The 17,015-nt window shown below is 65.3% G+C and overlaps 2 protein-coding genes across 12 annotated transcripts in view; both read right to left on the bottom strand.

Moving 5' to 3' along the window:
• Window positions 1-139: 139 nt before the first annotated feature.
• On the bottom strand, window positions 140-6,228 carry ARTN (artemin). 2 transcript variants are annotated; one of them, XM_040564836.1, is made up of 4 exons: window positions 6,084-6,228; window positions 1,962-2,032; window positions 1,673-1,856; window positions 140-1,458 (listed from the first exon to the last, which is right to left on the bottom strand). In XM_040564836.1, exons 2-4 carry the CDS (start codon window positions 2,025-2,027, stop codon window positions 1,022-1,024), a joined length of 687 nt encoding a protein of 228 aa, XP_040420770.1. In that variant the 5' UTR covers window positions 2,028-2,032; window positions 6,084-6,228; the 3' UTR covers window positions 140-1,021. The 2 variants fall into 2 exon arrangements, with proteins under 2 accessions (XP_040420770.1, XP_040420769.1); XM_040564835.1 differs by lacking the exon at window positions 6,084-6,228 and having other exon boundaries at window positions 1,962-3,411.
• A 2,858-nt stretch (window positions 6,229-9,086) lies between these two features.
• Window positions 9,087-17,015, bottom strand: part of ST3GAL3 (ST3 beta-galactoside alpha-2,3-sialyltransferase 3) — a 180,943-nt gene continuing 173,014 nt past the window's right edge. For all 10 annotated transcript variants that reach the window (XM_040564840.1, XM_040564837.1, XM_040564845.1 and 7 more), the window contains one exon: window positions 9,087-12,579. In XM_040564840.1, coding sequence (XP_040420774.1) covers window positions 12,490-12,579 — 90 coding nt within the window. In that variant the 3' untranslated portion in view covers window positions 9,087-12,489. The remainder of the gene's footprint in view (window positions 12,580-17,015) is intronic.

Genomic DNA, 17,015 nt, shown 5'->3' with positions numbered 1-17,015 from the left:
CGGCTCGGCACGCCCCTACCGGGCGGACCGGGGGCCGGGCTCGGCCGCGCCGCCCGCCGGGAGCCGTAGTCCCGGCCCCGCGCCCCGCCCCAGCCCTTGGAGCGGGCGCCCCCCCCCCCCCCCCCCCCCCCCTCGGCCCGCGGACCCCCCCCCTCCCCAAAAACCCAGCACCCAGCAGCGGGGTCGGACGCGCGGCCCATCGCTTTATTGCTACGGGAAAAGGCGGCTGTACAAAAATAGAGTTTATCCTCAAATCTTACAAATAATAGAAAAACAACCAAAAAAAAAAAATAATAATAGGGGTTGGGGGCACGAGGAGCCCGAGGGTGGGGACGGGGCGCTGCTGGCCGCAGCCCCAGGGCTTCACATCAGCGCTGGGGTTAAATTACACCCGGCCCCCGCGGGCCCAAAGTCATAAATAGGAGCTGCCGCTCGAGAACAATAAATAAATAATTTAGAGTAATAAATAGTTTAGTGCCGCAGCACCGCGGGGAGGGACCCTGCAGCCCCCGCTCGGAGCCGGGCAGGGGTCCCGGGGGTGCCCGTGCCCTGCGGAGCACCGGGCGCTGCCCCATGCCGGTGCGGTTTGGCCCCGCTGCGCCCCTGCCCTTGGGGACATCCGCTCCCCGCAGGGTGGCTCTGGCCACCCCCAGCCCCGGGGTGCCCCTTCCTGACCCCCTCCGAAGCCCGGGCGATGCTTGGCAGGGGTGTGGGAGCACCAGTCCAGGCAGGGCACAGGGCGCTGGGGATGCTCCGTCCTGCTCCGGCTCCTATCCCAGGGCCGAGCCACATAGGGGTGCACCCAGGCAGGACCCCACAGAGCCGGTGGCACCGGCTGCTTGGCACTGAGCGGGAGGGGGCTCTGCTGCCGACCCCCCCATCACGACTCCAGCTTGCCTCAGTCTCTCATGGCCACGTAAAACTGGGGGCACCGGACCCTCCTGCCTTCCTCCGAGTGCCAGCGCCACGAGCTGGGGGCTGCCAGCGTGCGTCGAGCCGGGGCTGAGCCGGCAGCCCCCCCTCAGCCGATGCAGCTGCACTCGGCCGCCGAGAGCTTCTCCACTGTCTGCCACGTGTTCTGCACGTCCATGAAGGACACGGCCTCGTAGCGGGTGGGCCGGCAGCAGGGGTGGCTGAGGATGCGCTCCTGCGGCCCCGGGACGATGAGCTGCTGCCGCAGGAGGCTGCCCAACGTCAGGTCGTAGTTGCTGCGCGCCCGGTGGCAGGAGCCGCTGCAGTACTTGAAGAGCACGATCTCGTCCGAGTTGAAGCCCAGGCCCAGGTCGCGCACCTTCACCATCAGGTTGCGGATGTGGCAGTTGCGTCCGCGGGCACCCCGCAAGGGTTTCCGCGCCCCCTTCTTGGCTTTGCCCATGCCCGGCGGCGAGCGCTCGGCGCGCAGCAGCAGGTCCTCCGCCAGCTCCGTTGCACCCAGGGCCCCCGTTGTCATGTTGTCCCCTGCAGGCAAACAAGATGGCACCATCACCCCTGTCCTCCCAGGACCACTGAGCCCACACGTCCCCTGCGGTGACCCATCTGACACCCGCTGCAGCCCAGTGCCACCGCACCCCGCCAGCTCCCCCGTGCTCGGGGCCACCGTGCCCGGGCTGTGCATCCCACGTGTGACAGTGTCCCCACACCCCCGGGGTGTCCCCCCTGCCCCAACACGCACCGTGCGGCTGGCTCCAGGCAAGCGGCATCTCCACGCCGTCCTCCGCGCTGGGGCTGGCAGTGGCCATGTCCCGCGGCGTGGGAGCCGCATCCAGCGTCTCGTTGCAGTGTGGGGTACGCAGGGCTCCCGTGGCCAGCCCGGCCAGCAGCGAGAGGATGGTGAGGACACCCCACAACGTCCCCTCCTGCAACGCAGCACGGCACGGCAGGGTGAGCTCTGGGCTCAGGGATGAGGATGGGGACAGGGACAGGGGGTCCTGGCCATCGTGGGCGGCCAGGCCTGGGCTCACCTTGGGCTGCGGATGCGTGCTGGGTCCTGCAGGTCTTGGCTCTGGTGGCCCTGCTCGCTGCTCCATGCTGGCTGCAAGCACAGAGGTGTGGGTCAGTGCCTGTGCAGCACACACAGGGTGGGCACCTGCAGCTGGTGCTGGCAGCACCCATCCCTGCCCACCCAGACCCTGGTGGCACCCAGGAAAGGCCATCAAACCAGCCGGGAGCTGGCACACCTCTCCCCTGCCAAGCATGCCATCCTCACCCCCAGCACCCCACAACGCCTCCCATCCGCTCCCCACACAACCAGGCCCCCACACCCCTCCATGTCTCCCTCCCCGGAGATGTTGGCAGAAGGGACTTTGCCCGGCACCTCTCCTCGGGGGGACGCAGCCGCCTCCTCGCGCGAGCGGCCCGGGATGCCAGGCTGTGCCGTAAGGCAGCTGCTGGGACTGGGAGCGCCGCGGGGGGGGCTCTTTCCCATGGCCCTTCCCTGGGAATGTTTTTCTTGCTCGCGGTGGGAGCCTGACCTTGGAAACTCCAAATCCATTAGCGCAGGGTCCCCCGGTGCGGCCACCCCCCGGCCCTGCGCTGGCTCCCCGGCACGCTGCCTGTGCAGCACTGGGAGCTCTGGCGTGCGGCCCCAGAGCAGCCCGTGGATGGGTGAACGGGGCCGTGAGGGGTGGGACAGGCAGGTCCCATGGGGACACGGCAGCGCACCACGCTGGGCTCTCCAAAGCCATTCACCCCAAGGACACTACCCAGTGCCCGCCAGCCCCGCCACACAGGGGAATTCACACCGTGGGCCCCTGGGAGGTGCAGGGACTGCGCCAGTTTGCACCCACACATGTGTGGGGTGCGGGGAAGCCCCCGCTCCTCAATGTCCCAAGCATGGAGTGGGGAAGCCTGGATTCTCCGGAGGTGGCTCCCAGCTTTTGGTCTGCTGCTGCATCCCCATCTCTCAGGACAGGACTGTCCCCTTCGAGCTTGGTGACATCCCACAGCGGCGGGGTTCCCCCTGCCCCCTCCATGGCTTTACCCCAGCAAATCCCAGGTGCTCCTGCAGTGGAGCAAAGTTGGGATGGGATATGCTGAGGAGAGCGCTGCTGGCTGAAGAGCAGGGGGAAGCAGCGGGACACTGCTGGCATGGGGAGACAAAACCAGTTCCCCCTGACCCCCAGCACCTCAGGGGATGCTCGTCAGGCCCCAAGCCCCGGTTGCTATACCCACGGCCACCTTGCGTGGGTGGCACCCAGCCATTCCACGCCAAGGGGCTGTGGCAGGCACCACCAGGCGCACGAACCTCCTCTGCGTGCCATGCGCCGGGCAGGATGCGGCCCCACGGCAGGCAGGGCTGGCACCAGGCCCCCCAGCCCCGCCAGCCGCCGCAGCTTGGCCAAGCACGGCCCACGCAGCGCATCGCTCCCGTGGCGGCCCGTGGCCCCGCGCCAGCCGCTGCCGCCAGGTCATCGTTTTCCCAGGCCGGCACCCCCGGAGGGGCCCGGCGAGGGTCCCGTGGCCCCGCCAGCAGGAGCCGGGCCCCCCGTCCCCGCTCCCACTGCCCCGCAGCGGCCCCTCGGCCCCAGCAGCACAGCGGGACGGGACGGGGGCCCTCGCAGGCTGCGGGCCGGCGGCCAGGCGGTGACACAGCGGCTGGGGCCCACGCTGCGGGGCTGCCGCTCCTCCAGCCCCGTCCCGTCGGGGGCACCGGCGGCGGGGCCGCCCTGCCCGCCCCGTCGGGCGGCGGAGGGGCACCGGGCGCTGCAGCCCCGGCCCCGGCGGGGCGCATCTGCCCCGGGAGCCGGCGAACGGGCGGCGGGGCCGAGCTGCACTGCGGGCTTCGCCCAGCCGGCGGCAGCACGGCCCCGGGATCCGCCGAGAGAAGCGGGAGGGAGAAGGAAGCCTCCCCCCGGCAGCACGGCCCCGCGCTGGCTGCGCACCCCCGTGGGGTGGGGGAACGGGGAACAGCCGGGCCCGGTCCTGAGCGCCCCGCGGGGATGCCAGAGCCGCAGCCCCGGCTCCTGGAGGGTGTCCGGGTGGGGTCTGCTCCTGCCCCGGCTCGGAGAGCCCCGGCCGGCCACTACCAGGCTCCGGAGCTCTTCCCGGGTCGGGATCGGGCCGGTCCACGCGAGGAGCTGCCCTCGCTCGGGTCAGCCCCCCCACAACCCACGCGTTCCCCCCCGGGGCTGAGCGGAGCCGTGCCCCTGGGGCCCGTCCCGGGGCACGGGGCGAACGGTGCGGGGACGGCTCCGGTGCGCACCCTACATACGCTGCGTGGCGGCCGCTGGGGAGCCCCATCCCCAGAACGAGGGTCCCAGCATCCCGGGGTGGGGGGCCTCTTTGAGGCCGGGGATAAGGCCGGGCCTCGCTGGCGGCGAGGGGTGATGCCCGGAGACCTCCCCGGGCACCTGCGGGCACCGGGAACCGGCGGAGGGCCGGCGTCCCACCGCGCTGGAGGACTTGCGAGGGGTCGCAAAGGAAGCCCACGGGTGACACGGGGCTGGCACCTGTCCCACAGGGCCGGGGGAGGCCGGTACCGGACACGTGGGGCCCACGAACGAGGAGCTGCTTCCGCGTGGAAGCAGCCGCGGCCGCCCGGGGACACCGGGGCAGCGCCGGTCCCCGCGCCCCGGTCCCGGGGCTCTCCCCAGGGGCGGCCCGGCCCGGCGGGAGCTGCCTGCCCCGCTCACCGGCCGGCCCCGGGCAGCCGGGACAGGGACCCCCCCGACGTGCCTGAAGGGGTGAGCCCGAGAAGGGGCGGGCGAGCCCGGCCCCGTGCCCCCGGCCACCCCCGGCGGGGTCCCCGCCTCTCCCCGGCCCGAGCGGGGGCAGCCCCGTTCCCCGCCGCGGCTCCCGAGCGCTTCCCCCCGCGGGGCCGGGCTCGGGCAGCCCCGGGAGCCGCCGGGCCGGGACCTGCCCGGGGTGACGGGGGTGGTCCGGGCCCCCCTCGCCGCCCCACGGGTTTTGCCGGTGGGGCGGGCGGCGGAGCGGACCCCCCTTATTTCTGCCCCCCATCCACCCGCCCCGGTTCCCCGTAGGCTGCCGGCGGGCTGGGACGGCCGCTGCCGCCGCCCGCCGCCCCGGCCCGCACTCACCGTGCCCGCGGCGGGGAGCATCCCCCGGGCCGCCGCCGCCCCGCATCGCCTCCGCTCCCCGCCGCCCCCCGCCGCCGCGCCGGGGCGGGGCGCGGGCGGGGGCCGGCGCTGCCCCGCCGGCACCGGTACCGGCTCCCGCCGCCGCCGCTCCCGGTGCCGCTCCCGGTGCCGCTCCCGGTGCCGCTCCCTCTGCGCCTCGGGGGTCGGGGGTGCGGATCCCGGTGCGCCTCGGGGTGCGGTGCCGGTGCCGGTGCCGGCGGGCGGGCGCGCAGTGCGGGGCAGCGGCGGCTCCATCCCGCTCCCGCCGCCGCCGCCGGTGTCAAATTCCAGCCGCCGTCACCTGACCGGCGGGGCGGGCACCGGCACCGGCACCGCGCCCCGAGCGCCACCGGGACCCCCCGGCCCGCCCCGCAGCCGGGACCGCCCCGGGAGCAGGAGGGCGCCGGCCCCGGGACCCCGCCAGCACCGGGAGCCGCCCCCCGACCCTCGGCGGGACCGGGAGCCGCGCCGGGACCCGCACCGGCGCCGGGACCCGCACCGGCGCCGGGACCTCCACCGGCACCGGGACCTCCACCGGCACCGGGCGGCCGGACAGCCGCCGGACAGCCCTCCCGGACGGACCGACGGACGGACGCCCCGCGGCGAGGCTCCCCGGGCGGCTCGCTGCCCCGACAGCGCGGTCGCAGCACAGGCAGGACGGACACGGGCCCCCCCGCGGGGCCACGCTCAGCCCTTCCCCGAGCGGGACGGAGCCCCACGCGGACCCCGTGCGGGGCGAGGGAAGGTTTGGGGTGGGGGGACGCGGCCCCACGGAGCACCCTCACGCGTGGCGTCGGGGGGAGCCCCCGGAGCCCCCCCTGCGGCCCCGTGGGGTCCCCGCGGCTCGGCGTGGGAGCAGCGGGGACCGTCCCCACGCACCCGAGCCCCCCTCGGGCCACCCGTGCGCCTCGGCGGAGGAGGAGTCCGGCCTCCCCGCCCTGCCTCCCCGCCCGCCCCTGCGCCCCCGAGGCCACCCCGGGCCCGGCCACCCGCCGGCGGCCTCCTTACCTGCGCCGCCTCCCTGCCTCCCTCCGCCGGGGCCGTCGCAGGCCCCGGGGACATGGGGGCCGGCTGGCGAGCCGAGCCGAGCCGAGCCGAGCCGAGCCGTGCCCGTGCGAGTCCCTGCGTCACCGCCCAGGGCCCTCCACGTCCATCGTGGGGCTCTCGAGTGCTCCTTGCGAACGTGCCAAAATCCCAGGGCCGCCTCCGCTCGGCCTCGCTTCACACGTGCTCCCCTGGCCGGAGCAGGCCGTGGGGGCACAGCCCAGCCCGGCCGAGCCCCCCGGGGCCAGCCCTCATGGCTCGCTGGCCCCCCGGGCCCTGCCCGCGGCGGTGGCCGGAGGCGTCCGGCCGGGCTGCGCGCCCCGGGATGCTGCCGGCCGTGTCATCTGCCCGGGCAGCGCCTCGCAGCCTCCCCGGGCTTATATAACTCTCCCTCGCTGGAGCAGGGCCAGCAGCCACGCTGTTGCTGCACGCCGGCCCCGGGGAGCCCCTGGGGTCTTGGCCTGGGCTCCCTCCTTGCCCCCCGATCCCAAAGCGGTGTTGACGGCTTCCCCGCCGCCCGGACCCCGCGTCTGGGAGGGCTGGAGGAGCGCGTGCGAGCCGGCCGCCTGGCCTGGCCTGGCCTCGTCTTGCTGGATTATCCCTCGCAGGATGACAGCTCCCGCATCCCTCCCGCGGCAGCACCTGCCGGGGAATGCGCTGGCCCGGGAGGTGGTGGCTAAGCTGTCCCCGGTGCTGCTAGCAGGGTGGCAGAGGGCCTGGAGGTGCTGTTCCTACCCCAAGAGGGCCGAGCATGTGGTGTGGGGGTCTCGCTGCCCTGCTGCTGTGGCCTGGGACTGCTCCCCTGGACTGCTCCAGGGGTGAAGCCCTGCTGCCTCGGCCCAGCGGAGGTTTGGGGACACAGGAGCGGCCCTGGGGTGGGGAATTGGCAGGGACAGGGTCAGGGAACAGGACCCTGTGCTTCGCAGGGCAGTAGGCCAATATAAGGGGGCTGCCTGCTTGGACAGTCTCCCCGTGGGTGGCACGTCCTGCCCCGGGTCCCCTGGCCATGCCTTTGGGGCCAGGACTGGCCACAGCCGTGTCCACACAGGGGGAGATGCCCAAGAGGGGCTGCCCTCCACAGCAGGCAGCCTGCAGGGCTTGGTGACAGCCAAAGGTGTCCCAGGCGGGGTGCCCCATCCCCTCCTACCTTCCCTGCGCACTGCTGGGCTGGTCCTCGTGTCCCCTCATGTCCCCAGGGCTCGTCCAGGAGCTGCCCCGGGCACGATGCTGAGGTGGGCATGGCACAGTGGGGTGTCCAGGGGACCCCTTGTGGTGCCCACGGTGTCCCAAGTCCTGTAGCAGGATGGCTGTGCAAAGCCTGCCCTCTGTGCCCTCCTGGGGGTGCCCCCTTTGTGGCTGATAACCCATAAACCTGGGGGTCCTGGCTCCCTCCTTTGCCCCTGGAGATGTCACCCTGCTGCTGCCCTGCCTGGGATGTCACACTGGTGGCACCACAGCGGCAGGAGGTGGCACTGCCCAGCGCAGTGCCTGAACCCCAGCTGCTGTTGGCAGCGGCTGGTTTGGTGCCTCCCAAGGCACCGCCTGCACCAGCCCCACAGGGCTGGGGCTGTCCCCGTGTCCCTCGTCCCTCCCAGCCTGACGTCTGTCCCTGCAGGTGCCACCAGGCGTGGGGCAGGACAGGGCTGACGTGCTCCAGCCCGACGGCAGGACGGAGCTCGCCACCAAGCACGTGGGGAGCAGAGCTGTGACGCAGACAGGCCGGCCGGTTGCGCTGTCCCTGTCTCGGTGGCGACGTGATTCCTTCGGGGACATCTGCTACCAGAACCAAGCGCCTGCTTCTGCTAACGTGGCTGTCCCCGCGTGCCCTGCTCCCCGGCTCGGGTACGTGTCACGTGCGGGGGTGGCAGCGGTGGCTCTGCTCCTTCAGGGTCTGGAAAAGGAGAGCAGAAAAGAGGGGTTTGAGCAGCTCCAGCCGCTCCCCTCTCTAACTAAGGGTCCGTAACTTGCAGCCGTGCTCCCGGGAGGCAGTCGCCTCCGCAGTGTCCCACCAGTGCTGGCAGGAGGCCACCCCTCGTGTCCGTCAGTCCCGTCACCCACTTGGAAGCAGCCCCCCCCAATTCCCCTGAGTGACGAAACCGTCCCTGACTCGTCCCACGGCCCTGGAAGCTCCCCAGCATCGCTGGGGCCATGGCAGGGGTCACATCCTCCCTCTGGGGCCCGGCAGGTGTTGGAGTCAGTCACGGCCTCAGCCCCCGGCTTCCTAAACTGCTTCCTTCCTGGACGCAGCGGCGAGAAGGTCACTTGGCCGGACACCTGCCTTCGCCGGGGCCGCACCCAGCGGGGTGGTGAGCGGCTGGAAGTGACCCCGCTGCCGGGGAGTCCCCGAGAGAGGCCCAAAGGGAGGCAGTCACAGGGAGGACGCCGTCACCCCAGCTTCCTCTCCGCATGCCCCAACGTCAGGCACAGTGTGCTTTGATGAGGAGGATCAGAGCGAGGGGCCCAGGGCCCTCTCTGTCTCCTCCAGCCCTGGCTTGGTGCCTCGAGTGCTCGCCGCAAGGGGAGGACGGCTGGGACGGCCGCTACCGCAGCTCAGAGGGGCACAGAGGTGCCTGCGTGGTGAGCAGAGGCCGTCCCCGCGGTGCCCCCATCCTGCCCTCCAGCAGGATACGTGAATGCGGTGGTTTGAGGCTGGGTGACCTTCACAGCTCAACAGGTGGACTGCAAACCACCTCGAAATGGCCAGCCCCATATGTAGAAGGGGGCTGCTGCCCCCCGACACATTGTGCACCCACCCTGAGCCCCTCTCCCATCCCCTCGGTCACCGGGCAGGAGGAGCACAGCCCTCTGCTGGCCCCAGCGCCAGGCCCCTGGGATCAGCAGGTGCCTTCGGGGTGCTCTGCTGGGGGAGCCAACAGCTGGAGCAGGCTGGGGATAGCCCGAGCGGGGGAATCCCTCTGCCTCCCCTAAAAATGGCCACAGGCAGCAAAAGAAAGAGGCCAGCCAAGTTCGTTTGATAGCTTTATTGCTTCTGTGATATGACTGAATTGATGTGACATAAGCCGGCTTGGAGGAGCCTGCAAGACTCTTGCCCTCCCTACCTAGAGGGAAAATTAAAAAAAAAAAAACAATGCAGAAACTAAAACTAATTTTAAAAACTCATTGAGTTCTTACATCTCAGCTTGGTACAGCACTGGCGAGCTCCCTGGCCCTTGGAGCAGGTCCACATGCTGTGGAGGAGCTGGGTGGTGTCCCTGTCACCCACACCCAAGGGTGGCAGGGGGTCACCATGCCCGACGCATGCTCAGACTGACCACAGGGACCCCGCTGCTGCCGGTGGAGCTCAGCGTGGTGGCCGCCTCCTTACCAGGCCACCTGGAAGCCCTCGTCTGGTGCTGCCCGTCCCCAGCCTGCCCTGCCACCTTCCCCGTCTCCCTCCCGGCAGAAAGGAGACCCGGGAAGCCCAGAGGTGCTGGTCGGAGGATGCCGGGCTCAGATCCCCCGCAGCCTCACGTTCCCTGGTGGCGCTGCCTCCATTCAGCATGTGCGAGCTCGAGGCCACGGTACGGCCAGCCCTGACCTGGGTGATGCTGATACCAGGGAGCAGTGCTGCGGTGCCCCAGACCCGCTGCCCACACCAGCAGGAGCAAAGCCCCACCGCAGGAGCTGGCTCCCACTGGCACATGGATTTCCCCGGCCCCCACCTCCTCGCGCTCCCCCAGCCCCTCTCCAGGCAGGTTCCCTGCCACCCCGCTGGCCTTTCTGCACGGCGGCGCGGCAGAGGCGTCAGGCAACCCCGCTCTATATTTAGGCCGTGGAGAATTCCCCTGGGCTCTCCCTTCCGAGCTGAAAAGGTGAGTCACGGCGAGGGAGAGGCCAAGACTCGCATCCGTCCCACTGACCCTGCTCTGACCCGCGTGCACCGCTCCGAGCTGGCAGGGCTGCAGCGTCTCGGAGGGCGGGAGGTGGCTGCAGGTGCACGCGAGGAGACAGCCAAGGAGAGGCCTCCAGGAGCCAGTCCCAGCGCCACGTGCTGCCCCGGGGCCGGGGCGCACACCGGCATCACCCGCAGGGCCTGGCCGTGGGATGCTCCGTGGATGAACCTGCCCCGCTGATGTCCTTGCTGAGAGTCCTGGGTCAAGAGGGACAGTGAGACACGGGGGAGCCGTGGTCCCCCAGCACCTCCATCCTTGCTCTCTCCACTTGCAGGTGTCCCGACCCACCGCAGTCACCCTGAGCCACGCAACCTGAGCCTGAGACCCCCCGGTCTGCAGGGACAGCTTCCCATCGGGACCTGACCTCAACGGCGTGGGGAGCTGGGACGACAGGGAAAGCAGAGCAGGGGCCTTGGGCCCGGAGACAGTGAGTTAGAAGGTAACGGTGCCCTGTGAGTTTGTAGTGATAATGGACTAAATCAAATTGATGCTCTGCTGTCTCCATGGGGGTGCTCCCTCCACAGCTCCTCTGGGGGTAGCGAGGAGCCCAGCACTGACCCCGAAGGCTCTTCCCCTCCTCCTCCTGGCTGCAGCTACCTGCTCTCTGGCATCTCCGCTCCCTGTAGTGTATGGATGGGGCCCATCACCCCCCTCAGTGCCCTAGGGCTTCCCCAGCAGCAGCTGAAGACCCAGTTCAAGCACCAAGTAGGTGCCACAACCTGGCCAGGTCCAGCCCAGGCACCCCCACCAGGACCTCCAGTCCCTTGAGCAAAAAAAAAAAAAAACAATAAAAAATTGGGGGAGAACATTCAAATGAGTATCTGCCACTGCAGATGGTCAAAAACTTGCTGAAAACCCCAGCTTTCTGGACTGGAAACCTCACGGAGCATCCTGGGGGCAGGCACGTACCTGGGGGGAGCAGGGATCACCCAGCTGGGAGGCCAGAGGGACAGGGGAAGGGAAATGGAAGGGGAAAGGAAGGGAGCACCTCCCAGATCCCCTCCGCTGACCCCCGCAGTGGCCTCGATGCGCAGGGACGTGGCTCGGGATGGTGCTCTGCGTGGGCGCAGGGTGGCCTGCTCCTGCCTCGAAGCCCATTTCCACCTGATTTCTCCCCGCAATCCCTCTTCTGCCCACGCTCTCCAGGTGGACGAGAGCACCCCGCTGTCCTCGCGCTCAGCCACGTTGCTCAGTTTATTCCAGCTCCTCTGAAATACGTATACAAATCAAATGTGCAAATACTGCATCTTGGGACCAAGAGAGCAAAGGAAGGGACGTGCTCCTGAGAGCAGGAGGAGCAGCAGTGCTCGAGCAGCACAGGAGGAGCTTGGAAATGAAGTGAGCAGGGGCCAAGCAGAAGGCGAGGGTTCCCAGCAGGCCCCCAGCCTTGCCAGCAGGCTCCACCACCACTGAGGTCACGGATCAGGGAACACAGTCGAGTCTGGAACGTAAAACATCTTCGGCAGCCCGCTCTTAAACTGCAAAGCTTCAGATATCCACGCAACATCTGACCTCCTTCCAAACAACGAATCACTCCTCTCCCCCACAGAAGCAAAGCGAGGCGCTGTCCAGGAGCGGTGACACCGATCTGCACCGGCTCGGTGAGGGCCCTGCACAGCAGGCACAACCCAAGAGGCCTGGAAGCCTTGAGCACAGCGAGGTGGGCTCCGCAGCGCCGTGACACGCAGGATGGCGGTGAGGGGCTGCTGCAGGCAGAGGAAGCCACCGGCTCCCTGCTCCACGCCAGGGTGAGGGCAGAGTCGGGGCAGGACAAACGGCTACGGAAAACACAGCCAAGTAAGTGGCTGCTGCTGCCTCTACGCAGGAAGCGAGGAAAAGTGCAGAAAAACAAACCCATGCTCATCTCCAACGCGAAGCTCCAAGTGGAGAACGAGGGAAAGCCATCCTCCTTTTAAATTATAGCAGCACCAACAACACTGAAGTCTTGGACGGATTTGTTTTCCCGGGGAAAGGTCTGAGGCCAGCGACAATGCAGACGGAGCGAGGCGAGGCCGAGCTTTTCGCAGGGCTGTGCACAAGCAGATTTCGCTTTGCACCTTGGTATTTCTAGTATGATTCCAGCAGAGTTTCTTTAAAAAATAATACTTTGTACATTCAGGCACCGCTGCCTTGGGGCAGCGTCACCTCCCATTTGGCACAAGTCGTTTTATTCACAAACCGTCCTTCTCTCTCCTGAGTCTTTCCCGTTTAATTCTGGATACAGAAGATCCGTCTGCAATGCAGAGTTCAAGAACTGCCCGCTCAGCCCCTTGCCCTCCTCCTGCCAGCTCTAGGACTGGAGGCAGCAGATGCTGCCCTCCTGCAGACTGGCAATGCGAGAGGGCCTTCCCAGGGCACCCGGGCATCTCTGTGTGTCTCCAGTGAAGCGGGCTTCTTGCGGGGGGCTGCCAGTGCCTGCTCCCAGAGCTGCAGCGTGCGTCTTCCTCTCCTCCCTTTGAGGCAGCGGCTGCAGCCACTCAGATCCCACTGGTCAGGTCGGTGATGACTCGGGCTTTCACCAGCTTCCTCAGGAACTCCTTCTCCCGTTGGATGTTGTGCGTCCAGGACTGGAAGGAAAGGAGAAAGACAAAGGTCAGCAGCTATCCTTGGCCAAGCATGCTCCTCCACCCCACATCATGGGAGCCTCCAGCTGGCACGGGGTTCTGCCAAGGAGACAGAGCCTGCTGCCGACCAGAAGGGCCCTTGCAGACCAAGGACCTTCTCTTATCTAGATAGAGCCAGCAGAGTTGGAAAACTAGCTCATCCCAAGACCAGCCTCACCAAGGCCAGCTCCTGCCTCCACAAGCCCTACCAAGAGGAAATCAGATGCCAAAGGTCACACTAATACAGTGCGAAGGGTGGGACGGGCACGTCTCCGAGCCAGGCATTTCAGGGCTATGACTGCTATAGCTGCTGTCAGCCCCCCCGATGTGTGCCCTGCTGCAGGCTTCAGCAGTGATCTGCCATCGCCCCGCTGCGCTGGTACTGGTAAAGCACTTAATGGAAGCAGGGAGGAACTTGTCCCCTGGGGTGTCAAAGACAGAGCAGGGCAAAGCGACTTTCCCCAAAATCTCCCAGCGAGACAAGAATCCCAGGACGGGAATCCACATCTTCTGGACAGCGCTCTGGGCAGCAGGTAACCTTGGCTCTAAATAAGATGTGGGCCATGATAAAATACCTCGATGGGAACATCCCAGAGATGGCTTCAAGCAGCGGAGTACAGAGCCCTCGGCCAGACCGTGGCACCTCCCTGCAGAGCCCTGGCTGCGTCCCGCACACACAACATGCACGTGGCTGTCCTGTCACCTGCGGGTGTCCTGTCTGGTGCCAAGAGGTGCCAGGGACCGACGGTCCCTCGCTAGATCTCCAGCACATTTTGGAAATGCCTCTCCTCCTGCTGCTCTGCACTCATCCTGCTGTCCCCTCAGCGCATAGGATTTATGACAGTTAAAGCTGCTGAGAGATCAGGCAGGTCTTATCTTGCAGCCTGTGTTCAAAAGAAGCTTTTCACTTCTGGTTACTCGAATGCTGCGAGGGTGCACCAGCACAGGTAACCGCACGGCCACGCGTGAGACTGAAAATGCAGAAGACCCTGCCTGTAAACTGCAGGGACAATGTCAAGAAACAGCTCAGCGTTTGCCTTCTGCTAGCATGAAAGCAGAAACTGAAAACTGGCACTGGGAAGAAAGCTGCGTCATAAGAGAAAAAAAAACAAACATGAATTTTAAGAAGCAGCACTGAGAGCCGCACGCGCCTGTCCCTCGGAGCAGGAGAGTCGGGATCCCCGCGCGCTGGAGGCACTCGCACGTGTGGCACATCACCTGGGGGTCCTGTGCATGGTCCCTGCCTCGCAGCAGTGCCTCTCCCGACAGCACAGCCCCTTGCTACGAGCACACAGCGCCGGCAGAGGCAGCCAAGGGCGCGTGTGCTGCTGCCAGCAGGCAGTGAGCGGTGTCTGCTGGCACCGGGGCTGCGCTAGGAGCTCCGCGCCTTGCAGCACCCTTGCAGCTTGTATCTGGCTGGCTTGCTGCTCAAAGCCTACCTGGAGCACGAGGGAGCCTGGCCGTGCCCGAGACGTCGCAGCACAAGCTGATCCCTCCTCCGTGCCCTTCTGCCTCAGCACACAGCAAAGGTCAACTGGTTTCACTCATACGAGCTGCTTGTGCCCCTCGGTACGTACAGAAAGTGGGGAGCAGCCACTTCTAGGAAAACTCAAACCACCTAAAAGATCGGCTCAGGCCACATGCAAGCACCTTGTCTGACGGCAGGAGGAAATCTGCCTGCAGGAAAGGTACAAGGGAGAAGGAATTTAAGTACAGGAGGTGGATGGTAAACCTGGGTGCTACAACTGCGCTCTCCTGCACCACACGCCAGGCTGCTGGCAAGAGGTGTAAACCTCGGTTATTCAGCACGAAGGCTGCTCTCAGCTCTGGTCACTGCCACAAATTCCTCTTTCCAAGCAGAAAGCCACATGTAAGGGAAACTGAGCCTCCCACTTGATCCCTGTATCTTGCTGCTGGCTGTGGCTGTACCCTCAAAGGCTTTGCGGTCGGGTGTGAGACCACAGAGGGAGGGGAACAGGCTTTCGTCCCCCCGCAAGGAGCACCAGCAGGGCGCTCGGTGCGGTGCTGCTCCACCCGACAGGAGGCATGAGGCATGTCTTCAGCACTAGCTCGGGTTACTGATTGCAGGAGAGGGACTCGCCCCACTGACAGACAGAGCTAATCAGGCGAAGGAGACTGCATTCCTGCGCCGGCGGCCGCAGCGGGGAGAAGATCCGGAGCAAATTTTTCAAAACTGCCAAGGAGAGGCAGGCACCTCGCTCCCATCACCGCCGACAGGGGAAAGGCACCAGAACACACCGCAAAACCTGCCTGGGATCCTGAGCCTTGCAGGCTCCACACTGCTCGCTGCAAAGAACCCGGCGCGTGGTGCTGCCGGCTGCGGGCACAGGGTTTGTGGTGGTCTCATAAAAAGCCAGCCTTTAGCAGGCCCCTGACTATGGGGCCAGGACCCCGCTGTACCTGCTGTAAAGGAAGCTCTCTGCATCGCAGCAAGCATTTGTCACCGCTTGTTGGGTAAGCCGAGGAGCTCTGTGTCACCGTGCTCCTGGGCGAGGTGTCCCGGCCATCTCTGTCAGCTGGTGCAGTGTCCTGAGCTGCAACAAGTGGTAAGGGACAGGCGATGCTTTGGCACCCGCAACCCCACGGACAGGGCTGTGCTGGCAGAGTGCTAATTCTGACATTTTATGCATTGTCGTTAGCAAAACCCACACCTGGAGGAGGTTTACATGAAGCAGCCACAATACCAGTGATTTACTCCTGATAGTACTGTAGCAAAGAAGCCTTTTTTCTGCCCTTGGATACTGGATGTGCTTTAGCTGCCCTGGCAAGATGCACTCTGTCCCTTCTGACTGCTTTGACTCTCTTCCCATGCACACTGAGCCGTTACTGCCTCATTTCTTAATCCTCCAGGGAGGATTGCTTACGTTCACAAAGCTCCTGCCCTAAGCCCTGAAGCTACACCTCAGCATCACAAGCAGCAAAGTCCAGCTATTTCCCTGTGAACCTGCAGCTCCAGCCAGGGGCAGAGCAGCCTGGATCACTCACGGCCACCTCCAGCTTTGTGTCACCACGCGTCACACCACTGCTGCTCCTGTGACCTGGCAGAGGGGCTCTGCCCTCGCTGCTCTGCTGCTGGCATCGAGCAGGCGCTCGGTCCAGCTCCTGCTTGTGCGAACAAACGGGCAGCTTGTCTGAGCCATGGCCGGATTAATGAACGTCCCAGGAGGCTCCAGAGCCCTTCTTGTTGTTTGGGGTGCGGCTGGGATTTCCTTTGCTTCGGGTCTTTCCCTGCTTGCTCTTTCCAGTGGCGGCAGCAGCAGAGCCGCTCTGCCAGCACACACTGTTAGAGCTGTCCATCCCAGGGGGTGGCAGTGGGCCTGATGTATGAGCGTTTGGTCACAGTTATTAGACCAAAATTTATCATCGGTTAAAGCTACCTTTCAGGACTATGCAAATGCAGCAGCCCCAGAACCACCTCTCCTTTCTTCTTGATTGCACAAGGAAGCACAAAACATCCTCTGTCCCTTCACGAGAAGCCAAGTGGAGTATTTTAAGACTGAGAAAATGTTTCAGAGGCCAACCCACAAGGAAGGTAAGCTCACCATCTGCAGTCAATTACAAGTGGGGCAATGGCTCAGCTTCAGAGCATGCTAGTCTTATCAAGTCTGTTGCAGTGCCATAAAATACAGGGAAATTAAATGAGAGAGAGTGAAGTCAACAAAGAACGCATTCAAGGAAAAGAGCAGGTTGCAAAGTCAGAGGTTTCTCAGTTCTGTTACATCCTCCACATTTCTGCAAGTCAGCAGCATTTCTCCCCGAAAACCCGCACAGAAACCACGGCGGCAGCAAGAAGCGGTGCTTCACTGGCAACATCCCTTGCCCAGAGCTCCTTTTCCAGCCTCCACTGCTGCTAATTCTCTTAATTCTCTTGTTTCATGGTTAAGAAAGAATCGCTCCCAGTTCCTCTATGCCCAGTCATTCTTACAGCAACTTGAAATTTCAAACAGCTCTTTTAGCTCTTGCTTGTTCTTAATACGTATATAGGGAGCTGTTGTTTCTCTTCTCAACCTTCATTCTACCAAGCTAAGAAGCCATGCTTTCTTTTTCTCCTACCAAAACAGGCTCTCCATCTCCCCTAGGAAAACTGGGAGATTTCTCAGAAGTGCAGTTGTTCCCTCTGTCCTTATTTACTCTGAGTTCACTTGTGGTGAAGCAGGAAAAGGGCTCACCGTTGCCTTGTGCAGTTCTCTCTCTACCAGGAGTCCTTTCCCTGAGTCTTCCCAGAGTTACATTTGCCTTTTTTTTCTCACAGTAATAGCCTCGCATCCTGAATTATTCCGTGATTTATTAGTACACATCGAAGCACTTCCCTCCTCTGTCATTGTCAAATAATGCTTTCCCAGCTTATAATAAAAATTTCTGTTATTGTCCCAACTGAA

Source organism: Cygnus olor, chromosome 8 (assembly GCF_009769625.2).
Source record: "Cygnus olor isolate bCygOlo1 chromosome 8, bCygOlo1.pri.v2, whole genome shotgun sequence".
NCBI lineage: Eukaryota > Metazoa > Chordata > Aves > Anseriformes > Anatidae > Cygnus > Cygnus olor.
The sequence above is the reverse complement of the archived record's forward strand: the minus strand, read 5'-3'. Positions and strand labels throughout refer to the sequence as shown.